The 24,866-nt window shown below is 37.8% G+C and overlaps 4 protein-coding genes and 1 pseudogene across 10 annotated transcripts; 4 read left to right on the top strand and 1 right to left on the bottom strand.

Annotated features, from left to right (window-relative positions):
- The first annotated feature begins 3 nt into the window (after positions 1-3).
- Positions 4-3,349, top strand: LOC100250126 (cellulose synthase-like protein E6). Its single transcript, XM_002269692.5, has 8 exons — positions 4-417; positions 497-821; positions 1,143-1,283; positions 1,383-1,514; positions 1,593-1,805; positions 1,908-2,132; positions 2,225-2,572; positions 2,700-3,349. Exons 1-8 carry the CDS (start codon positions 140-142, stop codon positions 3,243-3,245), a joined length of 2,208 nt encoding a protein of 735 aa, XP_002269728.3. The 5' UTR covers positions 4-139; the 3' UTR covers positions 3,246-3,349.
- A 1,541-nt stretch (positions 3,350-4,890) lies between these two features.
- Positions 4,891-24,752, bottom strand: LOC100855181 (acetyl-CoA acetyltransferase 1). Of its 6 annotated transcripts, XR_009466765.1 has the most exons (16): positions 23,802-24,752; positions 23,568-23,666; positions 23,313-23,486; positions 23,101-23,206; positions 22,699-22,837; positions 22,333-22,410; positions 22,182-22,247; positions 21,654-21,736; positions 21,174-21,273; positions 20,977-21,087; positions 20,841-20,882; positions 20,598-20,684; positions 20,272-20,357; positions 16,452-16,485; positions 9,399-9,944; positions 4,891-5,873 (listed from the first exon to the last, which is right to left on the bottom strand). XR_009466765.1 is itself a non-coding variant. In XM_059740240.1 (15 exons), exons 1-14 carry the CDS (start codon positions 23,830-23,832, stop codon positions 16,473-16,475), a joined length of 1,215 nt encoding a protein of 404 aa, XP_059596223.1. In that variant the 5' UTR covers positions 23,833-24,752; the 3' UTR covers positions 9,125-9,944; positions 16,452-16,472. The 6 variants fall into 6 exon arrangements, 5 of the variants coding, with proteins under 5 accessions (XP_059596223.1, XP_010647163.2, XP_010647164.2 ...); XM_059740240.1 differs by lacking the exon at positions 4,891-5,873 and having other exon boundaries at positions 9,125-9,944; XM_010648861.2 differs by lacking the exons at positions 4,891-5,873; positions 9,399-9,944 and having other exon boundaries at positions 15,556-16,485.
- On the top strand, positions 6,312-8,137 carry LOC100852550 (cellulose synthase-like protein E1; annotated as a pseudogene).
- Positions 10,601-14,401, top strand: LOC100855281 (cellulose synthase-like protein E6). Of its 2 annotated transcripts, XM_003635511.4 has the most exons (8): positions 10,601-11,064; positions 11,128-11,452; positions 12,070-12,210; positions 12,429-12,560; positions 12,661-12,873; positions 12,971-13,198; positions 13,286-13,633; positions 13,707-14,401. In XM_003635511.4, exons 1-8 carry the CDS (start codon positions 10,793-10,795, stop codon positions 14,250-14,252), a joined length of 2,205 nt encoding a protein of 734 aa, XP_003635559.2. In that variant the 5' UTR covers positions 10,601-10,792; the 3' UTR covers positions 14,253-14,401. The 2 variants fall into 2 exon arrangements, with proteins under 2 accessions (XP_003635559.2, XP_010647486.2); XM_010649184.3 differs by lacking the exon at positions 12,070-12,210 and having other exon boundaries at positions 10,607-11,064.
- LOC100267303 (cellulose synthase-like protein E6) lies at positions 15,568-19,276 on the top strand. Its single transcript, XM_059740239.1, has 8 exons — positions 15,568-16,041; positions 16,105-16,429; positions 16,941-17,081; positions 17,300-17,431; positions 17,518-17,730; positions 17,821-18,048; positions 18,136-18,483; positions 18,557-19,276. The coding sequence occupies exons 1-8, from the start codon at positions 15,770-15,772 to the stop codon at positions 19,100-19,102; spliced, it is 2,205 nt and encodes a 734-aa protein (XP_059596222.1). The 5' UTR covers positions 15,568-15,769; the 3' UTR covers positions 19,103-19,276.
- Positions 24,753-24,866: the final 114 nt, after the last annotated feature.

Raw genomic sequence — 24,866 nt, 5'->3', positions numbered from 1 at the left:
TGGGTAGTCGGTGTAAGCTTCGACTATAATAGTAGAAAAATCCCTCCAATGATAAATCCCAACCTTATATCTCTATGTAAGCTGACCCCGTGATTGATTGCTGAGAGAAAGCGAGAGACAGACAGATAGAGAAGAAGAAATGGGCAAAGAAGGCAATTTTCCACTATTTGAAACAAAAGTTGCTAAGGGTCGTAACCTCTTCAGATGCTATGCAGCATCAGTGTTTGTGGGTATCATTTTTATCTGTGTCTACAGGGCGATACACTTCCCAGCTGCAAATGGGCAAGTGCTTAGAAGATGGGCTTGGATGGGGTTGTTCTTATCTGAGCTGTGGTTCAGCCTCTACTGGTTTGTCTCTCAGTTTTCTAGATGGAACCCAATCTATCGTTACACCTTCAAAGACAGGCTCTCTCAGAGGTCTTTCTTTTCTCTGTCTCCCTTTTCTTGGCTCTTATTTGTCACTGGCTAATCGCCTATTTTGAAACTATATGTGCAGATACGAGAAGGTTTTGCCAGGTGTAGACGTATTTGTGTGCACTGCGGACCCAACGATAGAGCCACCCATCATGGTCATCAACACTGTTTTATCAGTCATGGCTTATAACTACCCATCACACAAACTAAGTGTCTATCTCTCTGATGATGGGGGCTCGGACCTGACCTTCTATGCTTTGTTAGAGGCCTCTCGCTTCTCAGAGCTTTGGCTACCATTCTGCAGGAAATTCAAGATAGAACCAAGGTCACCTGCGGCTTATTTTTCCTCAACTCCTCAACCAAATGATTGTAATCCTCCCATGCCTCTGGACTGGTTCTCTGTCAAGGTACTAACTCCCTTTGCGCGTAGTCTTACTTTCCCTTTTTTCTTTGAGAAAATTGTTATTTTTTGCCTGAAGATAAGTCTAAGTCTTCCATGACAGCGCAGTGTCCGATTCACCTCTGCAATTAATGTTAAAAATAAGAATATTAACAATAATAAAGTCCTCGGAATCACAAGGCCAGTTGTCATTTTATTATATGAATAGTTTCCCATTTAAGAATGAATCCACCAATAAGTGGGCCCTTCCCACTCTCTATTATAACCCAAGGACTTCAATAGTTCTTCTGCGTTTGATAAAAAAGTTATTTTCCTTTTCTCATTATAGAAAGCATATGAAGACATGGAGAATAGAATAGAAACCACCACTAGACTGGGCAGAATTTCAGAAGAAATAAGAAAGGAGCACAAGGGATTTCTGGAGTGGGAGTATGCTGCAACACGGCAGAATCATCCGTCCATTGTTCAAGTATTTCTTGTCTTAATTTCATCTTCATAAAGAATAGCAAACATCCATATTTGTGAGCTTCTTTTATTGTTGTTTTACTAATTTGACAAGGAATAGCAGATACTAATTGATGGGAGAGATGGTAAGGCTGTGGATGTTGAAGGACAACCATTGCCAACTCTGGTATACTTGGCACGTGAGAAGAGACCCCAATATCATCACAATTTTAAGGCTGGAGCTATGAATTCACTGGTAAAATTAACTTAATTTAATTTAAACCTGTCTGCTATATCTTCTTAATGCGGCTGATAATCATTTTTGGATGCACAGATAAGGGTCTCATCAAAGATAAGCAACGGTTCTATTATTCTTAATGTGGACTGTGACATGTACTCAAACAATTCCGAAATAGTGAGAGATGCTCTATGCTTTTTCATGGATGAAGAGAAGGGCCATGAAATTGCTTATGTACAGTTTCCACAGAACTACAGCAATCTCACCAGGAATGACTTGTATGGTACTGATACGAGGGTAATTGAAACGGTAAGTAATATCAAAAACAACTATACATTCATTACTGTATGGCCTAGAGGAGAGTACATTTTGATGAATTGTATTAGTTTTTTGGAATGCTTAATGAAACAGGTGGAGTTTCCAGGCATGGATGCTTGTGGGGGGCCTTGCTATGTTGGTAGTGGGTGCTTTCATAGGAGAGAAACACTCTGTGGGATGAAATATAGCAAGGAATGTGAGAGAGGATGGAAGAGAGAGTATGACAGAGAGAACAGAGAAAGTGCAAGTGTGTTAGAAGAATCATGCAAGGTGCTTGCAAGTTGTACATATGAAGAGAACACTCAATGGGGAAAGGAGGTTGCTCTCTCTGAATGTCATGCTTGTATGTTTTTTTTTCCTTTTTTCCTTTTCCTTAATGTAAGATTCTCTATATATATGTTGATTTGCAGATGGGATTGAAGTATGGTTGTGCGGTGGAAGACATTATTACAGGATTGTCGATACAATGCAGAGGTTGGAAATCCATCTATTGTAGACCAGAAAGGAATGGCTTCTTGGGTGTTGTTCCAACAACACTGTTGCAGTCACTAGTACAACATAAGAGGTGGTCTGAAGGCCAGTTTCAGATCTTTCTCTCAAGGCACTGTCCCTTTGTATATGGACATAAGAAGATTCCTCTGAATCTACAATTCTCATACTCTCCCTACTCACTGTGGGCTTCAACCTGCTTGGCTACACTATACTATGTTACTGTTCCACCCCTCTGTCTCCTCGGCCGTGTCTCCTTATTTCCAGAGGTAATGTACCTTACGCCCCCCAAGTAAACTTAAGAGTTTGAAAAAATGTTCTACCAAAACTAATATTCAAGCAGACAATAATTCAAAAGCTAGAACTGTTTAGCAATGCATTATATCTCCCTTTCAGATATCAAGCCTGTGGATCCTACCCTTCGCCTATGTGGTCGTGGCCATGTATTCATACAGCTTAGGCGAGTTTCTATGTTCTGATGGCACAATCCAAGGCTGGTGGAATGAACAAAGAGCTTGGGTGTACAGAAGGACAACTTCATACCTTTTTGCCTTCCTTGATACAATCTTGAAGCTACTAGGATTTGTGGAGTTGAGTTTTGTAATCACTGCAAAGGTGTCTGATGAAGATGTATCTCGAAGATATGAGCAGGAAGTCATGGAGTTTGGATCTCCCTCACCAATGTTTACCATATTAGCAACACTTGCGATGCTCAATCTGTTCTGTTTTGTCTGGAGTGTACAGAGGGTGGTCGTGGATGTTCAAGACAGAGCATTAGAGTCACTAGCATTGCAGATTATCCTATGTGGGGTTCATGTTCTCATCAACCTGCCCCTATATCAGGGCCTCTTTTTCCGCAAGGACAAGGGCGCCATGCCCACCTCTGTTACATACAAGTCTGTTACTTTAGCCTTACTGGCTTGTGCAATAGCCTTGTATTAGTCCTACCGTGTAAGAAAATTGTCTCCTTTCCGCAACTTTTTATATTTATGTAATGCCTTGTAGTTGAAGAACTAATATATATAAGCAGCCAATTTTTTTTTGAAGTTTTTGATGTTTTTGTTACGAAAAAGCTTATATGGTCGGTAGCAAAGCCAGAAAAGAGGCTTAGGTGGGTAATATGTGAAACTTATTTTAGAGAGCAAAACAACATCAAACTACTTACATAGTTTAGTGGTAGATAGCTACTTTTCTCAAAATTTTAGGTCAATTAAAATTCAAGGGATCAAATCCCATTAACCCTAATAATTTTATCAAAATTTCAGGGGGATTTTTGCCCCTTCTAAACACTGTTTAGATCCACCTCTGTATATATGATTAACACCCACTTACATGTAGACAAACTTACCTGACCTCCGATTAACCAAAGCTCCTCAAGGCTTGTGACCTAGAGATTAGGTTGCAACTTGGGTTGGTTAGTCGAGTCATGGCTAACTCAAGTTCAATATGAATTAAGAAACAATCAACTTAAGTTCAACCTAACTCAACCTCTAACCCAAGTCCAACTCAACCCCATTTCTCTAAACTTGGATTGTTTAAGTTAGAATCATGCATAATTCAAAAATCATCTATAAATATTTTTTTTTTTAAATATGATATAATATAATTTAATATTTTTAAAATATATATAATAAATATTATTATATGGGATAATATGCATTATAAATATTATAAAAATATTAAATCAAATTCAGTGAGGCTTGGGTTTTCCGACATAAACTCAACCTCAACCCAAATTGAATTTAAATTGAAAAACTTAAACCCAAATATTAAAAATAATTGTCCAAGCCTACTTAAATATTGAATTGAGTTCGAGTCAAGTACCAATCCACTTAAAGACAACGTGGGAAGACATCATGGTCTCAATAAACTAAGAAAATGAACATATAATGAGATATTAAATGAAACTTTGATATCATATTGGATAACCTGTTTTCTTAAAAATTTAAACTATTTGGATTTTAAGTACAATGAAACAACAAAGATTTTAGAGATGCATAGAATCCTCTTTTAGATTATTTACGGTTTTAACCTTTATGGGCATATTTTTTATTTGAATTTAAAGATGGCCTTGTATGGGATTGTTCTTACCATAGCTTTGATACATAGTCTAGTGTTTGACACTCTTTTGCCTCGGAAATAATCCAAAAATAAAAAGAAATAGAGTTGAATAGGGAAACAAAGAAAGAAGAAAAAGGTTAAAGCTTGTCAATTAAGATATTGTCTAAAAGAGGATTATTTCCTTGGAAATAATTTGTCCCTGAGACTAATTCCAATTTCCAAAAATAGGAAAACAGAGAGAAATAGTAATTATGAAGTAATGTTACTGTTCATTGAAATAATTTTATACTTGTTCTCATGAAATTTTGTTTCAACCCCTTTGCAATTGAAAATAAGGCACTCACAATTGGAGAATGCCAATTTTTTTTCAACCAAATATTTCTTTGGATTCTTCCACTAAAAGAAGAACCCAGAGATGGCTAGCTGCAGGACGACAGTGACAAATGGCTACCTTTATGCGTAGAGCTTGATTCCACATGGTGCAAAACACAATTCCTTATACAAAGGAAGATTGAAAAGAAAAGGCTAAACAACAGAATTGCAATCTTCAAAACTGGTATTAAGTTTCCATTTCTAATGGGATATTATTACAAATGGAAAAGATTCATAAATTGAAAAGGAAAAAAAAAATGAGAACCTGAGCACAGTTGGCTCCTGATTGGGACACTTAAAAGTTTGAATCAGATGTTCATATATTGAGACCAAAGGGTTGGAAGTTGCTTGTTAGAAGTTAGAACAACATCCAGGTCATAGCTTATACAACAGAGGTAGTGCCTCTGTGGAAGATGGGAAGAGATGGCCATCTTCCTCTGTTTGAAACAAAGACTTCAAAGGGCAGAATCCTCTTTGGATTGTATGCTGTTTCAACCTTTGTGGGCATATGTTTGATTTGTGTTTACAGACTAACTCATCTACCAGAGGAAGGAGAAGTTGGAAGATGGCCTTGGATAGGATTGTTCTTATCAGAGCTCTGGTAAATACTCTACTGGTTTGTCATTCTGTCTGTTAGATGGAACCCCATCTACCGCTACACCTTCAAAGACAGACTCTCTCAAAGGTCTCTCGTTCTTTCTGTCACTTTTCTTCTTCTCCCATCTCTTTCTCCTGCTAATCCTGACCTTGAAACAGGTATGAGAAGGTTTTACCTGGGATAGACATATTTGTGTGCACTGCCAACCCCATAATAGAGCCACCAACTATGGTCATCAACACAGTCCTATCAGTCATGGCTTACGACTACCTGCCTGAGAAGCTGAGCGTCTATCTTTCTGATGATTGTGGGTCATGTCTAACATTTTATGCTCTCCTAGAGGCCTCTCAGTTCTCAAAGCTATGGCTTCCACTTTGCAAGAAATTCAAAGTTAAACCCAGATGCCCAGAAGCTTATTTAAGCTCTACTCCTGAACCAAATGATGATGATCCACAAAAGGCTGAGGAATGGTCATCCATCAAGGTAAAGTTTGCTTATTTTATATTCATGTCTTCTTTCACATCTTTCTGTTCTTTGTCCTGCAACAATGGTAAAATGGATGATTTTCTCTTTTTCTATAAAGAGAGTCCTGCATCATCATTCAAAGAATGAGATTGTATGATTCCAAATGCTTAGATATAAAATGCCCATTTCCTAGTGAAGGTACTGTAAACAAAACAAATTCTTAGGAATATACCAAGCCGAACATCACAGTCAATTTTGATTGGCTCATATTCAGCAATGCCTGCATTGCCCAGAGTCCATTTCAAGCTCTCCACAGAAAATATGGTCCAGTTTCAATTGGGACAAATTTCTTCAACTGGACCACAACCTCCTATGATTGAAAAGTTCAAACCATTGATTGAAATATCGTTTGAAATTTGGGAACAAAAGTGGGGTATACACCATCCCCCATGTACTTCAATTTTAAAGGCTAAAACTTATCTTTTACTTATTTATTTATTTGTCACAGAAATTATATGAGAATATGAGAAACCGGATGGAAGCTGCTATGAAGGTGGGCCAAATTTCAGAAGAAATACGCAAACAGCACAAAGGATTTGGAGAGTGGGACTTTGTCTCTGATCCACGGAATCATTAAACCATTCTTCAAGTACTTCTCGCTGTCTTTCCTATTTAACAAGCGTATCGTTTTATTCATACCTGATCTACAAGCATATCCTTTTCATTATCAGATATAGATCTTAGGATCTTATATCATGATGGGCAAAGCCTATCAGAGGAAACAAGGATGTAACAAAGAGGAGAATGAATAGTTCTTCATTTTCTTGGAATGTTTGATCTTATTAATGATCATCTGCTAATTTCACAGATACTAATTGATGGGAGAGATGGCAAAGCTATGGATTTTGAAGGCGTTTGCCAACTCTAGTATACTTGCTACTCTTCTGTGTAAAATTTCTATGATCAAGGTGCAGCTAGCAGGTATTGATAGCAATGGAGGGCCTTGCTATGTTGGCACTGGGTGCTTTCACAGGAGGGAGACTCTTTGTGGGAAGATGTATGATAAGGAATGTAAGGGAGAGCAGACAACGAGAAACAATGATAGAAAGATAGAAGAAATTAAGTGCAAGTGTACTAGAAGAAACATGCAAAGTTCTTGCAAATTGCAGCTATGAAGATAACACTCAGTGGAGAAAGGAGGTTCCTCTCTCTCTCACACACACACACACAGACACACTCCTTAAGTCACATACACAGATATGTAACTTCATATCTATTCATTTGCAGATGGGTTTGAAGTATGGTTGTCCAGTGGAAGATGTCCTTAGGGCTATCAATACAATGCAGAGGTTGGAAATCAATCTGTTTCAAATTTTCAACTCTACTGCAATCACTGACACAACATGAGAGATAGTCTGATGGTAATTAATTTTCAAATATTCCTTTCAAGTTACTGTCCCTTCACATATGGGCATAAAAGGATTCCCCTTAAACTTCAAATTTCCTACTGTCTCTTCTTGTTGTGGGCCCCAAACTGCTTGTCTACTCTATACTACTTCGCTATACCATCGCTTCGTCTCCTCAAAGGCATCTCCTTGCTTCCAAAGGTAAAAGCCTCAAGTTATTAAATAGATGCTACATACTTTAATTATTAAGAAATTAATCATCTTGTGCCTTCAGATTTCAAGCCTATGGATCCTACCCTTTGCATATGTCATGACTCATGAGCAGCAGCTGTGCATACAGCTTGGGAGAGTTTATTTGGTGTGGTAGCACTCTCCTGGGTTGGTGGAATGATCAAAGGATGTGGGTGTTTAAAAGAACAACTTCCTACTTCTTTGGCTTTTCAGAAACCATATTGAAGCAGTTAGGGTTTTCCAAGTCCTCCTTTGCAGTCGCTTCCAAGGTGGCTGATGAAGAAGAATCTAAGAATTTGAGAAAGAAGTCATGGAGTTCGGTGCTCCTTCACCAATGTTTACCATCTTAGCCACACTGGCTTTGCTCAACCTGTTCACTGTTGTTGAAGGCATAATGAAGGTGATTATGGATATGCAAGCTCAGGTCATAGACTCTCTCTTATTGCAGATTCTTCCATGTGGGGTTCTGGTTTTCATGAACCTCCCAATATACCAAGGACCCTTCTTCCTCCGAAAGGATGCAATCAGAATGCCCTACTCTGTCACATATCAATCAATTCCCTTGGCTCTATTGACCTATGCAACAGCCTTATATTAGAACTGTGGACTCGAACTTCGGCTCATGCGCTTTCACTCGATGACGAACTCTCTTTTTATTTGAAAAATGATTTTATCTAGTAGAAATGATTTGGAGTCGCCACTTATTTTTGTTTTATTTTTAAAAGGGTAAACAAAATAAGAAAGAAAAACTTTAAGTGTAACTCCTTATTTGGAAAAGGTGGTTTGTGAAAAACTGAATCGTGCTTGGGGATCAGGTTACTTATCAGGAAAGTACAATAAAGACTGTAAAATCCCTCTAAGTCCTTAAAGTTGGGTCTCTACTAATAAAATGAAACTGACGTGGCAATTAATAAAAAAATCAATGAATACTCAAATCGATCATACACATATGGGGATCAGAACATGAATATAGAATGACCAGAATGGAAGTGGATGCGTACCTGGGCAACGAGCCACAATGCGCTATCAAAAGAAGAGGTTAGTACACAATTAATGAATATAAAATATGTCTCACATCTCACTAAATTGAATGTGAAATTATCAATAGCACACATGACATTTTATTTAAGTTCACTTTTTATTTCAAATTAAACTTCTTTGATGTTGGGCCCCACCCAAAGCCCATTTTATTTTGCATAAATTCAATTTTGTAATTCCATCCAATTTGACTGATTTTTTTAAAAGATTCAACAAAGGCCATTAATTCTCTCTCACAACATATTCACATTGATTTTTTATTAAGACAAACAACCACTAACATTACCATTTCCATTTTACATTGAAATTTTTTTATTCGCATAAATAAACACTAACATTTCACATGTTCATGACCGATTGCATTGATTTCAAGATTCCATATTAACATCAAAAACTACATTCCATTTAACTTCTATGGTTGGCCACTTTGAATTTTTAATTCAACAACAAACATACCACTGATCAATCCTCCATGGCTACCACTCAATCTCCAATCTCATTGATTTCTTTAATTTAATAAACACAGCCCATTAACACCACTCACAATCAGCATGAATCACATATATACCATTAACTAATCACCATGGCCTACACTCATTCTCATTCCACTGATTTTAAGAATTAAAACAAAGCATTGACACTCTTCCATGTCTACCATGCATTCATTTTATTTTTAAATCTCAAACAAACACTAGCCATTGACATCCCTCATAGTCGGCCACATCATTCCACATTCAGTTGGTTTTTAAAGTTCAACAAAGGCCATTAACAAAGAATTCCCATGACCGACCGTCATTCGCAGTCTCATCAGTTTGTTCTTTTTAAATTAAACAAAGTGTTCCACTAACATCTTTCCATGATTAGTATGCGTCGAAGCTATTGATTTTTTATTCAAAAAATAAAAATAAGGCCATCACAACTCACCTTTGTGTTTTGTTCCAATGGTGATGCGCAGATTGAACTGACAACAGGATGTCGGGAAACTAATTTGGCACTGCAGTTGCAAAAAAGTTCCAAAAAATGGTTAAATGGTGCGTTGATCCAAGTCTTCTGTTGAGCAAGTGATCCTCCTCTGAAGGTGATGTCGATATGATCTCAAATCCTAGATAAATTTGGGCACGACATGCAGATTCATCCCTGGTGATGCGTCTCTCTTGAAGATGCAGAAAATGGTAATGCTACGAAGAAAAAGAGATGGGGAAGTCGATGTCATTCTGGTGCCCTCATGATCAGAAGATCTTTTGCTTGTGCAATAGTGAGAAAGATTCATGCAGATATGTTTTTAGGTGCGCCTAAAGATGAAGACAATGCAAACGAGAGGCGTCTGGAGATGGAGTTGTATCTGATCGATGTATTGGAGATGAAGATGATGGTGACATGTGTCATTACTCTATTGACTCCTTCAAACCACTCCCTGATTCCCTAACAGCCAGCCATGAGTAAACATGTGGCGCCTTGAGAGCCTACCACCTGCAAAGAAATATAACCTGTAGAACATTATGCAAAGCAACTTTCTACTTAAAACTTTGCCTCAAGTAATACTTAAAAGATGTTTTTCCATGAACTCACTCTGAACCAAGTAATATGTTGAAGGAAAGGAACTTTTATTTGTAGCCTTCATACACAATCAGTTCAAATTTCAGGATTGTTCCCAGTCCTGAACCATTCACAATCTATCCCAAACTCATCATTATTATTAAGAATCATAAGCACCCTTTGCCTATGTCACCATCAAGTATGCATACAGATTAGCCGAGTTTATTTTGTTTGATGGCGCAATCCTTTGGGAAGAAGTTTTTTATGTTTGAATTCCAAAGTAAAATTTTATTTTTAAAAATAATATCAAACTACTTTTAAAAATAATTTTCAAAAACAAACTTTTGGTAACTATTTAACATACTCTTATTTCTTTATAAAATTGTTCCTGGTTTAAATTCTTTTTGAGGTGGCACTTCTCAAGGTTCATCTCCACATCCAAAGTTATATATATATATATATAGATAGACACATGAAGTTAAAGATACTCTTGAGAATGATTGGTAAGAAAACAAAGGAAGGTGCAGGAGATATAAACACGCAGGACAAGTTTATAAAGACATATAAACTTCTCGATCTTGAAAAGGAATACAAGTTTCTACTTATAATGGGATATTCTTTCCAAATGGAAAAAGAAATGAAGACCTGAACACAGTTGACTCTAGGGACACTTAAAACTCTGAATAAGATGCTCTTTTATTGAAACCAAAGGGTTGACAGTTGCCTGGTAGAATTATATCAAGGTCATAGCTTATAGAGCAGAGGTAGTGGATGTGTGGAAGATGGGAAGAGATGGCCAGCTTCCTCTGTTTGAAACAAAGGCTGCAAAGGGTAGAATCCTCTTTGGATTGTATGCAGTTTCAACCTTTGTGGGCATATGTTTGATTTGTGTTTACAGACTAACTCATCTACCAGAGGAAGGAAAAGTTGGAAGATGGGCTTGGATAGGATTGTTCTTGTCAGAGCTCGGGTACATACTCTACTGGTTTATCACTGTGACAGTCAGATTGAAACCTATCTACCGCTACACGTTCAAAGACAGGCTTACACAAAGGTCCCTCTCTTTCTTTTCCTCTTATCTAATCTCTTTCTCTTGCTAATCCTGACCTTGAAACAGGTATGAGAAGGTTTTACCTGGGATAGACATATTTGTGTGCACTGCAAACCCCATTATTGAACCACCAACTATGGTCATCAACACAGTTCTCTCAGTCATGGCTTACGACTATCCGCCTGAGAAGCTGAGCGTCTATCTATCCGATGATGGTGGGTCATGTCTAACATTTTATGCTCTCCTAGAGGCCTCTCAGTTCTCAAAGGTATGGCTACCATTTTGCAAGAAATTCAAAGTTGAACCCAGATGCCCAGAAGCTTATTTTAGCTCTACTTCTGAACCACATCATGATGATCCTTCAATGGCTGAGGAATGGTCATCCATCAAGGTAAAGTTTGCTTATTTTATATCCATGTCTTTCTTCACATCTGTCTGTTGCTCTTCCTGCAACAATGGCAAAATGGATGATATTCTCTTTTTCTTCAAACAGAGTCCTGAATTATAACAAATTCTTAGGAATATAACAATCTGAACAACACAATCAATTTTGAGTAGTTCATATTCAGCAACAATGATAAAATGGATGAGCTCATCTTTTTCTTCAAACGGAGTCCAGCATCATTATTCAAAGAATGAGATTGTATGGTTCCAAAAGTTTAGGTATAAGATGCCCATCTCCTAATAAAAGGTACCGTAAAAAAATTAATTTCTTACGAATATGCCAAGCTGCACATCACAATCAACTTTGAACGGTTCATATCCACCAATGCTTGCATTGGCCAGAGTCCATTTCAAGCTCTGCATCTGTCCACAGAAACTATGTCCCACTCCAATCCGGACAAATTTTTTCATCTGGACCGCAACCTCCGATGCATTGAAATGTTCAAATCATTGATTGAACTGTCCTTTGAAATAACAAAAGTGGCGTGTACACTATCTCCTATCAACTTCAAACTTAAAAGACTAAAAACTTATCTTTTATTTATTTACTTATTTCCGTCACAGAAATTATATGAAGATATGAGGAACCGGATAGAATCTGCTATGAAGGTGGGCCAAATTTCAGAAGAAATACGCAAACAACACAAAGGATTTGGAGAGTGGGACTTGGTTTCTGATCCACGGAATCATCAAACCATTCTTCAAGTACTTCTCACTGTCTTTTAGGCTTTACAAGCTTATCCTTTTATTCACATCCGATATACAAGCATATACTTTTCATTATCAGATATAGATCTTAGAAACTCATATCATGATGGGCAAAGCCTATCAGAGGAACCGAAGGATGTAAAAAAGGAAGAGAACGAATAATTCTTCATTTTCTCCAAATGTTTGATCTTTTTAATCTTCTGCTAATTTCACAGATACTAATTGATGGGAGAGATGGCAAAGCTATGGATGTTGAAGGCCAACCTTTGCCAACTCTAGTATACTTGTCTCGTGAGAAGAGACCCAAATACGCCCACAACTTTAAGGCAGGAGCCATGAATGCCTTAGTAAGCTATAACTCATTATGCTTGAAATCCAGATTTGCAACTACACATGGACAGATGCATTGATGAATTGGTATATTTTATGATCATCTTGAATGAATAGATAAGGGTGTCATCAAGGATAAGCAATTGTGAGATTATTCTTAATGTGGACTGTGACATGTACTCGAACAATTCAGAATCGGTGAAAGATGCTCTGTGCTTCTTGATGGATGAAGAGACAGGCCGTGAGATTGCCTATGTACAGTTTCCACAGTGCTTCAACAACATCACAAAGAACGACTTATATGCTAGCTCCTTAAATGTTATCATGGAGGTGGGCACTTACCCAGAGTATAAATAATTTTAAGTTTTAACCCATTGAAAGAATTCTAACACTAGCAACTCTTCCGTGTAAAATTTCTATGATCAAGGTGGAGCTAGCAGGTTTTGATAGCAATGGAGGGCCTTGCTATATTGGCACTGGGTGCTTTCACAGGAGAGAGACTCTCTGTGGGAAGAAGTATGATATGGAATGTGAGAGAGAGCAGACAACAAGAAACAATGACGGAAAGATAGAAGAAAGTGCAAGTGTACTAGAAGAAACATGCAAAGTTCTTGCAAGTTGCAGCTATGAAGATAACACTCAGTGGGGAAAGGAGGTTCCTCTCTCTCTCTCTCTCTCTCACACACACACACTCCTTAAGTCACACACACAGATATGTAACCTCATATCTATTCATTTGCAGATGGGCTTGAAGTATGGTTGTCCAGTGGAAGATGTCCTGACAGGGCTATCAATACAATGCAGAGGTTGGAAATCAATCTATTTCACTCCCGAAAGGAAAGCGTTCCTTGGCGTTGCACCAACCACACTACTGCAATCACTGATACAACATAAGAGATGGAGTGAAGGTGATTTTCAGATATTCCTCTCAAGTTACTGTCCCTTCACATATGGGCATAAAAGGATTCCCCTTAAACTTCAAATTTCCTACTGTATCTTCTTGTTGTGGGCCCCAAACTGCCTGCCTACTCTATACTATGTCGCCATACCATCGCTTTGTCTCCTGAAAGGCATCTCCTTGTTTCCAAAGGTATAAGCCTCAAGTTATTAAACAGATGCTACATAATTGGATTGTTAAGAAATTGACCATCTTGTGCCTTCAGATTTCAAGCCTATGGATCCTACCTTTTGCATATGTCATGAGCAGCAGCTGTGCATACAGTTTGGGCGAGTTTATTTGGTGTGGTGGTACTCTCCAGGGTTGGTGGAATGATCAAAGGATGTGGGTGTTTAAGAGAACAACTTCCCACTTCTTTGGCTTTTCAGAAACCATATTGAAGCAGTTAGGATTTTCTAGGTCTTCCTTTGCAGTCACTTCCAAGGTGGCAGATGAAGAAGAATCTAAGAGGTTTGAGCAAGAGATCATGGAGTTCGGTGCCGCTTCACCAATGTTCACCATTTTAGCCACGCTGGCTTTGCTCAACCTGTTCACTTTTGTTGGAGGCATAAAGAGGGTGATTATTGATATGCAAGCTCAGGTGTTAGACTCTCTCTTATTGCAGATTCTTCTATGCGGGGTTCTGGTTCTTATGAACCTCCCAGTATACCATGGCCTCTTCTTCCGAAAGGACGCGACCAGAATGCCCTGCTCTGTCACATATCAATCAATTGCCTTCGCTCTACTGGCTTGTTCACTAGCCTTATATTAGAACATTAGGCAAAGCAACTTTCTACTTAAAACTTTGCATCAAGTAATACTTTGCAGATGTTTTTCAATGAACTCGCTCTGTAACAAGTAATATATTCTAGGAAAGGAACTTTCTATTTGTCATGGTAAGAATATGATCATTGCATAACCTATCTCTTTTACACAACAGCTAGCTGAGAAACCTTTGCTTAATATAACAAGAAGGGTGAAGAAATTAGAACTTCTAGTCAAGTCAGAAGATGCTTCCTAAGAAGCACAGGGGAATTGGTGGGTTTCAGGGGTTATCAGGAAATCTTACCCTGTTTCCCCTAATTTTGACTTTTTGGCTCTGCATTGAGATGTTCACACGGAGACCAACAATGAAGGGAAGTATAAACTCCTTGATCCTTTTCTTTCTAAAGGTAGCTTTTATTTTCTTCGTATGTTCACATTTTACAAAAACTTAAACGAGGCAATAGTACCCTTCATGAAAAAGTCTACTCTATGTATAGACTTTCCCTCATCAACCTGCCTCCACATCAGAAAAACATCCTTTTTCCGCGAGGACAAGGGCCTGTGTTGCATACAAGTCGGTTACTTTAGCCTTGTATTAGTCTTACTGCATGGGTAAGCAAAGTGTCCTTTCCACAAACCACTTTGTATGCATTACATATTACATCATTTTACTTCTAGGTAGCGGTGTATGTTGATCTTGTATAGAGGATAAGATCATTACATGAGCAACTCCTTCACGCATCAGTCCACCCCCAACCCCTTCATATGTAAGGCCTGTGCAATGCCACATAACCATGCTCTAGTACCACCTCCCCACAGATAGACGTGTGTTGCCACAGTATCATGCTCTCACTCCGCAATCACCTACCCACCTCTAGGCATGTCGGCGAAATTTGGAACGAGGTATGTTTTAAAGTGTTCCAAAAAAACAATTGGAAAAACAAAGAATACATCTGAATTTTATATTATACAACAATGTATAATATTTTTATAGAAAATATATTTTTCCCAATGCATTTTTATTTTTAATTTTTTTATATAGAGAGCATGCATGCTGCCCAAGTGTTCTTAAGACATGACATGAGGCTTACGAAGTTGCATGGAAAACGTGGCCCACCGTGAACCTTTTTAAAAAGATAAGATAAAATTAAATTAAACAAAGAAAAAGGAACAAAATTATAATTTAAGAAAGGTTATATTAAATTAATCTTTTTCTTCTCTATATTCATGTTCATTTTTTAAACTTCAACTCAATTTTCTTCCTCAAGGTTGATCTCCAAATCCAAAGTAGTAGGAAAAGAGGCATGAGATATTAGTAATGCGAGGCCCTTCAACTTGAACTTCTCAATCTTCAAAAGTAGTTCAAAAAAAATGAGGACCTAAACACGGTTGGCCCTTGATAGGGATATTTAGAACGAGTAAGATGTTCTTATAATGAAACCAAAGGGTTGATGGTTGACGGTTGCTTGGTAGAACTACATCAAGGCCATAGCTTATAGAGCAGAGGTAGTGAATGTGTGGAAGATGGGAAGAGATGGCCAGCTTCCTCTGTTTGAAACAAAGGCTGCAAAGGGTAGACTCCTCTTTGGATTGTATGCTGTTTCAACCTTTGTGGGCATATGTTTGATTTGTGTTTACAGACTAACTCATCTACCAGAGGAAGGCGAAGTTGGAAGATGGCCTTGGATAGGATTGTTCTTATCAGAGCTTTGGTACATACTCTACTGGTTTGTCATCCTGTCTGTAAGATGGAGCCCCATCTACCGCAACACCTTCAAAGACAGACTTACCCAAAGGTCTCTCTCTTTATTCTCTTCTTCTCCTATCTCTTTCTCTGGCTAATCCTGACCTTGAAACAGGTATGAGAAGGTTTTGCCTGGGATAGACATATTTGTGTGCACTGCCAACCCCATTATAGAACCACCAACTATGGTCATCAACACAGTCCTATCAGTCATGGCTTACGACTATCAGCCTGAGAAGCTGAGCATCTATCTATCCGATGATGGTGGGTCATGTCTAACATTTTATGCTCTCCTAGAGGCCTCTCAGTTCTCAAAGATATGGCTACCATTTTGCAAGAAATTCAAAGTTGAACCCAGATGCCCAGAAGCTTATTTTAGCTCTACTCCTAAACCACATCATGATGATCCTCTAATGGCTGAGGAATGGTCAACCATCAAGGTAAAGTTTGTTTATTTCATACCCATGTCTTCCTTCACGTCTGTCAGTTGTTCTTCCTGCAACAATGGTAAAATGGATGAGTTTCTCTTTTTCTTCAAACAGAGTCCTGCATTATCATTCAAAGAATGAGATTGTATGATTCCAAATACTTATATGTAAGATACCCATTTCCTAGTTAAGACACCCATAAGCCGAACAAATTCTTAGGAATATAACAATCTGAACAACACAATCATAGCAATTCTTGGCATTAGCCAGAGTCTATTTCAAGTTCAAGATCTCTCCACAGAAATCTGGTCCAGTTCAATTGGGACATATTTCTTCATCTGGACCACAACCTCAACTCTTCTTTCTGTAGTTTACAACTATACAAAATGTTCAAATCATTAGTGGAGATGTCCTTTGAAATAGGAGAAGAAGGTGGGGTTTAAACCATCTCCTATGTTCTATAATTTTATAAAGACTTAAAATGTTGTCTTTTGCTCATTTATTTATTGTTTTTCTGTCACAGAAATTATACGAGGATATGAGGAACCGGATAGAAGCTGTTATGAACATGGGCCAAATTACAGAAGAAATACGCAAACAACACCAAGGATTTGGAGAGTGGAACTTGGCTTCTGAGCCGCAGAATCATCAAACCATACTTCAAGTACTTCTCACTGTCTTTTATGTTTTACAGAAGGATTTATTCACATCTGATATTTGAGCATATCCTTTTTATTATCACTTATGGATTTTAGGAACTTATAACATAATGGGCATAACCTATCAGCAGAATCAAAGGAAACGATGTAACAAAGAGGTAAATAAATTGTTCTGCATATTTTCAGCATATTTGATATTGTGAATCTTCGACTAATTTCACAGATACTAATTGATGGGAAAGATGGCAAAGCTGTGGATGAGGAAGGTCAACCCTTGCCAACTCTAGTATACTTGTCTCGTGAGAAGAGACCCAAATACCACCACAACTTTAAAGCTGGAGCCATGAATGCCCTGGTATGCAACTACAACACATGCAGTGATGAATTGGCGTGTGTTTTATGATCATGATGATCTTTTCATTATCGTAACTGAATGAATAGATAAGGGTGTCATCAAGGATAAGCAATGGTGAGATTATTCTCAATGTGGACTGTGACATGTACTCCAACAATTCAGAATCAGTCAGAGATGCTCTGTGCTTCTTCATGGATGAAGAGACAGGCCATGAGATTGCATATGTACAGTTTCCACAGTGCTTCAACAACATCACAAAGAATGATTTGTATGCCAATTCCTTAAATGTATGCATGGAGGTGGGCATTTAACCAGAACATAGATAATTTTAACCCTTTGAAAGAATTCTAACACTTGCTACTCTTCTGTGTAAAATTTCTATGATCAAGGTGGAGCTAGCAGGTTTTGACAGCAATGGAGGGCCTAGCTATATTGGCACTGGTTGCTTTCACAGGAGAGAGACTCTTTGTGGGAAGAAGTATAGCGAGGAATGTGAGAGAGAGCAAACAATGAGAAACAACAATGAAAGGATAGAAGAAAATGCAAGTGTACTAGAAGAAACAGGCAAAGTTCTTGCAAGTTGCAGCTATGAAGATTACACTCAGTGGGGAAAGGAGGTTCCTACCTCTCTCTCTCCCTCACACACACACACACTCCTTCAGTCACATAGACAGATACGTAACTTCATATCTATTCATTTGCAGATGGGTTTGAAGTATGGTTGTCCGGTGGAAGATACACTTACAGGGCTATCAATACAATGCAGAGGTTGGAAATCAATCTATTTCACTCCAGAAAGGAAAGCTTTCCTGGGAGTTGCACCAACCACACTACTGCAATCACTGATACAACATAAGAGATGGGCTGAAGGTGATTTTCAGATCTTCCTGTCAAGCTACTGTCCCTTCACGTACGGGCATAAAATGATTCCCCTTAAACTTCAAATTTCCTACTGTCTCTTCTTGCTGTTGGCTCCAAACTGCTTGCCTACTCTATACTATGTCACCATACCATCACTTTGTCTCCTCAAAGGCATCTCCTTGTTTCCAAAGGTATCAACCTGAAGTTATGAAACAGATGCTACATACTTTGATTGATATGAAATTAATGATCTTGTGTCTTCAGATTTCAAGCCTATGGATCCTACCTTTTGCACATGTCATCAGCAGCAGCTGTGCATACAGCTTGGGTGAGTTTATTTGGTGTGGTGGCACACTCCTGGGTTGGTGGAATGATCAAAGGATGTGGGTGTTTAAGAGAACAACTTCCCACTTCTTTGGTTTTTCAGAAACCATATTGAAGCTGTTAGGGTTTGCTAAGTCTTCCTTTGCAGTCACTTCAAAGGTGGCTGATGAGAAAGAATCTAAGAGGTTTGAGAAAGAAGTCATGGAGTTTGGTGCTCCTTCACCAATGTTCACCATTTTAGCTACACTAGCTTTGCTCAATCTGTTTGCTTTTATTGGAGGCATAAAGAGGATGATTATGGATGTGCCAGCTCATGTTTTAGACTCTCTCTTATTGCAACTTCTTCTATGTGGAGTTCTGGTTTTCATAAACCTCCCAGTATACCAAGGTCTCTTTCTCCAAAAGGATGCAAGCAGAGTGCCCTACTCTGTCACATATCAATCAATTGCCTTCACTCTATTGGCTTGTTCAATAGCCTTATATTAGAACATTATGCAAAGCAACTTTCTACTTAAAACTTTGCATCAAGTAACACTTAGAAGATGTTTTTCTATGAACTCACTCTGTACCAAGTAATATGAATATGTTTTTCTATGAACTCACTCTGTACCAAGTAATATGTTGAAGGAAAGGAACTTTTTATTTGTAATGGTAAGAAAATGTTCATTGCACAAAATATCTTGGTCACACAGTAGCTAGCTGAGGAACAACTCAATTTCTTCATAACTTGGAATGTCCCAACCTTGCAACTGGCCTGCAACATGCAAAGTTCTTAAAAATTGAATACAGTAGTCATTAAATAATAATAATAATAACAACAACAACAACAATAACTTAAGATTTGTTTCCTCTTCTGAATATAACAGTAAGGATGGAAAAATGTGAATTTCTAGTCAACTCGTAAGGTTAGTGCTTCCTAGGAATCACAGGAGAATTGGTAAGTTTAGGGGTTATCAGGGGATTTTACCCTCGTTCCTTTTATTTTAAATTTTTTAGCTCAGCAGTGAGATATTCATTCAGATACCAATACTGAAGGAAAATATAAAATCCATGATCCTTTTTCTTCTAAAGATTAAAATAAATGGTTTATGGACACTCTATAGTTGACCCTGTTGAAATCACAGAGTTTAGAAAGGTGCAATTACAACTGAAACATTGAAAACAACAGTTTGAAATATGGAGACTCGGATCTATCTCCCAACTGGAGTTTTCCCTTTTTCCTTGTTGATAAACCAAGAAAACCAATGGTTGAATATAAAAGTTGTAGTTTTGATTTCAAGGTTGCGTATTGTATTTTTATTCCTAATCTTTGGTAGTGTTCACTAGTTCAGAGTTGGACCAATAGTTCCAAAAATTCCAAAATTTTAAGGCAAGGATATTTGTTTTGATCACATCAGACAATTCAACCATGAATTACGGATCCAGCATGATTGAACTCTATAATAAAGCTGGATATGAATACAACAGACACTAGTATGCCAATGATTTCAAACAGCTGGCAAACAAACCCCAAAATTTTCTTTGATGTAAAGCTCTAGAACTTAGAACAACATTCTAGCACAGAAAACCCACCAAATGTATATGCCTTAGCAGTAATATGAATGTTGAAGTGACTAAATTTAGCTTATGAACCTCACCAAATGTAAAATGCTTACATGAGCTCTAGAACAAGGGCAGATGCTCCTCCTCCACCATTGCAGATACCACCAACTCCATACTTCCCATTCTTCTGTCTTAGTATCTGCAACACCATTAATCAAGCAAAAAAAACACTTAGAAAACACCAAGAAGAACTAGTAACTGAAGTGATTAATGTCTCCCCACATTTCCAGAGACAGACCTCAATCTCCCACATGGTTTTCAATACAGAAAAGAAGAAAATCAGAGGTCAGAGAGAGAGAATTGTCAAGGAAGTATTTGCTTGTATTGAAAAAAAATCTTTTGACTTATGCAGAACCAAGATATGCTGCCATGAATATACCCCTAACAATGTGACCAAGATACGAGCACCACTGCAACCTATTGGATGTCCCAAAGATACAGCTCCACCATGAACATTGACCTTTTCCTGAATCCACAAAAGAGCACATGCTTATAGAGGCAGAAATCTGAAAATGGTCAGGAAAATAAAATTGTGCAAAACTGAAGTAAACAAATTCAATGTATAGTAAGTCGCTATAGGTTAAAAAAAACAAAAGTAGAGACGGTGAACTAGAGCACTCACAGGATCAAGACCAAGCAACTTTTGATTGGCAAGAGCTACAACCTGCAGAAAACAAATGAGATCATAAAATCAGCATAAACTGTTACTTGATAAAAGAGATGGTAGAAGTATAACAAGCACAAGAATATATCCTTACGGCGAAAGCCTCGTTTATTTCATAGTAATCAATTTGAGAAGCCTTCAGGCCAGCATTAGAAATAGCTTTTGGTATTGCAAGGGCTGGGGTAGTTGTAAACAACTCAGGTGCCTGCCCAAGCCAATCATGTTTTAGTATCAAGTCATCTGTGGTCATATCAAGATCGAAACAGATATAAGTTAACTTTTTAACAGTACCTGAGCAGCATCACCATATCCTGCAATCTTAGCAATCACTTGGAGTCTAAGCTCAACTGCCTTCTTACCACTCACTAGCACTAATGCAGCCGCACCATCACTGTCCACAAGCGAATAGCACCAACTTACAGTGAAATGATTGGCAACACCTCAAGGGTTGACATGCTTGGTTACACAGAAATATGCAACAGAAATCTATCAAAGCAATACCTGGGTTTAACTAAAATGTGATGAACTAAAAGAACCATTATCTCTTTAGTGGGTTAACAAAAAAGTATATGCCCCTAACTTAGATGTTTAGATATGAAATTTAGTTATTTATTTTCAAAGTGAAGCCCTATATAAAGAGTCTGGGAAGAGTTTCTCATTTTGGCCAGATGCTTGGGAAATTCAATTGTTCATCTCACATGCTACAACAAGATAAGGTGTTTGAGACTCTTAAGGAAAAGGCAGCATGCGAGAGCACACACACACACATACCTTATGCTAGAAGCATTCCCTGCAGTAACTGAACCCCCATCCTTGAAACTTGGTCGAAGTTTCCTTAGTTTTGCAGCATCAAACTGTCAAGATGGAAATTGATATCTTAGAAAGCAAGTAAAAGTCAACAAATAGCAAGGAAAATGGATGGCATTGAGAACCCAGAACATGAATTTGTTTCTTGACAGGTAAGGTAATTACTGGGTTAAAGATGATCTGACTAATACTATTTGGTGATTAGATCCTATATATTTGTTTTGATACATCAACTTACCCATTACATTACAGTAATGGCCAGGCCCCTTTTAGTTGGTGAAGATTGAAATGGCTTGATAGAAAATCGAAGAATGATTCAGCATATTAGGCAAAGTACTTAAAATGAAGAGAACAGCACAGGATTGCTTATATCAATAACCAGTGGCAAAGGGCAGAGTGGCGTCAACAACTTGTCCCAAATTACGTGTATGAATAAGATCTTTATACTTCAGATGGTGTACGTGAATCCCTATACCCATAAATTCTATTTACCTTTCCTAGACCTTCATCCTTATCAACAAGTGTAGATGGCTTTCCTCTCCCTCCAGATACTTCAACCTGTATGTATAAAACCATGAATTAATAATGAAAATTTACCATATATTAAACTTTCTACCATTTAGCATGGAATTAAGAATCAAACCGGAATTATTTCCCATGCAAAGGCACCATTATTTTGTGCAGAAATACCACGCTCAAAACTCTGGATAGAGTAAGAATCCTGCAGAGACAACATAAATACAGCAAAGAAAAAGTCACATGGACCCAATTAGTATTTTCAAAGCCATTTACAGTATCTATAAGGAAAAATGGTGTGTGATAGTCAACACATAAATCACCCTTGCAAGCAGTATTGTTCTTTTAATTAATGTTCAGTTGTTTTTCTTTAGATGCATGGTTTCACCAAGAGTTCATAGACATGGGCACTTGAATGAAATTAGACCAAAGATTCAAAAAGTAGAAAAAGATACAAATTAATCACACCAGACTGATCATTGCAGACTGCTACCTGTTCTTCTCTCGTTATCGTATGCTGATCAGCACATATTTCTGCACAAATTCCCATTCCAAAATCATTGTAAACATCCCAGAGCCCATCTTTGATCATACCATCAACAATAGTATCATGCCCTAATCGAGATCCATTCCTGTTCATAAGTACAGAGTCAGCTTCAATGCATAGACACTTCTCCCCATTAGTAAGAACGGGAACAATATGTGGCCCAACACGCTTAATTCACAAACTGAAGCAAGCAACTCAATAGACATGATCTATCACATGACCCGAAAAGCTAACTCTTCTGGGGGACGCTTCATTGATGCTAAGATTCGTTTTTATTATTATTATTATTTTTTTTTTTTTTAAATGTCATCTTCGAATGATTTCCAAGATTCTAATTTCCATACTAACCTTGCATATACTAGGTATTTAGGCGCATTAGACATACTTTCCATGCCACCAGCCACAACTACATCATTGACACCCAATTGGATAGACTGTGCAGCAAACATTATAGCTGGATCAAGAAGACAAAAAGGACAAGTCATACACTTTGATAATATTGTCCACATATGATAATTGACAACTCAAATTTATAGTTTCCCACAGATAATAGAATCTACCTTTCATCCCTGAAGCACAGACTTTGTTAATAGTGGTGCACACCACTGAATGCGGTATGCCCGCACCCAACGCCGCCTGTCTTGCCGGAGCTTGCCCCAAATTTGCACTCAGAACGTTCCCAAAGAACACCTCTTGGACCAGCGATGGATCAATATTTGCCCTTCTAAGAGCACCTACAGTTTCGTGATTGAATCGCAGAATTTCAGTCCCCAAAGGAATAAAATTGAAGTGGTTAGTGGAGTTAGGATAATTACCCCGAATAGCTATGGAGCCAAGCTTGGTGGCTGATAAAGACGAAAGGGAACCAAGAAAGCCGCCCATAGGGGTCCGCGCAACGCCCACGATGCAAACATCTGTTCCCAATGAAAACTCAAAAAAAAAAAAAAAAAGCTGAGCAAACCCCTCGAATTCACATCAAAAAAAAACTTCTCAAAAGAAATTAAAGCACTATAATACTGAAAACAAGAAATCAAAAGCAAATACAGAACCTCGAGGTTTGATTGAATCATGAGGAGCCATGGAAGAAATCTACAGAGAGAGGAACGTGTATGTGGATGTGGATCAGGAGAAATAAATAAGGGGGTATGCATCTACGGATAGACTTGGCAAATGAGAATCCATTTATTTGATGATGCAGCAGTTAAGATTTCTATGCATAAGGGGCTTCTCTTTCTACTTTGGGAAACTCAGTACACAGCTGCTCTGCTGGGGACCCACCATTTGATTTTGACTTTGCTCTTGGGTATGGTCTCCATGAATGTTGATCTCAGAGTAGGAAGAAGACGTCATCAGCAGTTACTAGTGTCAGTTTCCACGGTGCCTTCTGCTTATCTGCCTGGTGTGGTACATTGAACCGTTTCTGTGATTGGCGATCAAATTTTCTTTAATACTCAAGTGAAGTTTTACATGAGTTTATATAATGAACGACATAGTTTAAGTTAATTTAATTCCGATCAAATTTGTACGACTCCCAGATTGAATTTACGAAAAATATGTTGAATTTCAGACCTATTCATGGATCATACCAAATTTTATTAAATAGACTAAAATTAAATATTTACAACTCATGGTTTTTTTTTTCTCTTTTCCGGTGGGGATTAGGCACATTGTATAAAAGGTTTCGGTAGGATAAGATAAAAGATTTGGATATGATAAGTATTAATCTGCATTTTTCATGTGCATATTTTCACTCTATCGCCGTACTCACTTTTTATTTGATGAAAGATTTGGAGTTGCCACTTATTTTTGTTTTCCCGTGCATTCTCACTCGACCACGAGACTTACTTTTTATTTGGTAAAAAATATGATTTTTAGAAAAGAGTAATTATTAATGCAACTATTAATGTGTTTATTCCAACTATATTTAGTATCATACATGTAACGATCATAGTGGGGACGATTACTCTTAGATACATTATTTAGATAACTAGAATTCCAATAACTATAAAAAAAAAAAAAAAAACTTTCTAATTGACTCAAAAAAGACTGATCATTATCAATCTCAAAAATCTGATTTTCAATATCAAAATATATGAAATAAATTGCCCCATTCC

This window comes from Vitis vinifera, chromosome 10 (genome assembly GCF_030704535.1).
Source record: "Vitis vinifera cultivar Pinot Noir 40024 chromosome 10, ASM3070453v1".
Classification (NCBI taxonomy): Eukaryota; Viridiplantae; Streptophyta; class Magnoliopsida; order Vitales; family Vitaceae; genus Vitis; species Vitis vinifera.
This window is presented reverse-complemented; position numbering and strand designations above follow the sequence as displayed.

Coding starts and splice junctions, on each gene's coding strand:
- LOC100267303 (XM_059740239.1), top strand. CDS start 15,770: ATGGGAAGAGATGGCCAGCTTCCTCTGTTTGAAACAAAGGCTGCAAAG. Junction 16,430..16,940: donor AGGAATGGTCAACCATCAAG/GTAAAGTTTGTT, acceptor TTTCTGTCACAG/AAATTATACGAGGATATGAG. Junction 17,432..17,517: donor CTGGAGCCATGAATGCCCTG/GTATGCAACTAC, acceptor CTGAATGAATAG/ATAAGGGTGTCATCAAGGAT.
- LOC100250126 (XM_002269692.5), top strand. CDS start 140: ATGGGCAAAGAAGGCAATTTTCCACTATTTGAAACAAAAGTTGCTAAG. Junction 418..496: donor AAAGACAGGCTCTCTCAGAG/GTCTTTCTTTTC, acceptor CTATATGTGCAG/ATACGAGAAGGTTTTGCCAG. Junction 2,133..2,224: donor ACACTCAATGGGGAAAGGAG/GTTGCTCTCTCT, acceptor GTTGATTTGCAG/ATGGGATTGAAGTATGGTTG.
- LOC100855281 (XM_003635511.4), top strand. CDS start 10,793: ATGGGAAGAGATGGCCAGCTTCCTCTGTTTGAAACAAAGGCTGCAAAG. Junction 11,065..11,127: donor AAAGACAGGCTTACACAAAG/GTCCCTCTCTTT, acceptor ACCTTGAAACAG/GTATGAGAAGGTTTTACCTG. Junction 11,453..12,069: donor AGGAATGGTCATCCATCAAG/GTAAAGTTTGCT, acceptor TTTCCGTCACAG/AAATTATATGAAGATATGAG.
- LOC100855181 (XM_003635348.3), bottom strand. CDS start 23,832: ATGGCTCCTCATGATTCAATCAAACCTCGAG. Junction 22,838..23,100: donor AAATACCTAGTATATGCAAG/GTTAGTATGGAA, acceptor ACTTATGAACAG/GAATGGATCTCGATTAGGGC. Junction 22,248..22,332: donor TTGCATGGGAAATAATTCCG/GTTTGATTCTTA, acceptor TTATACATACAG/GTTGAAGTATCTGGAGGGAG.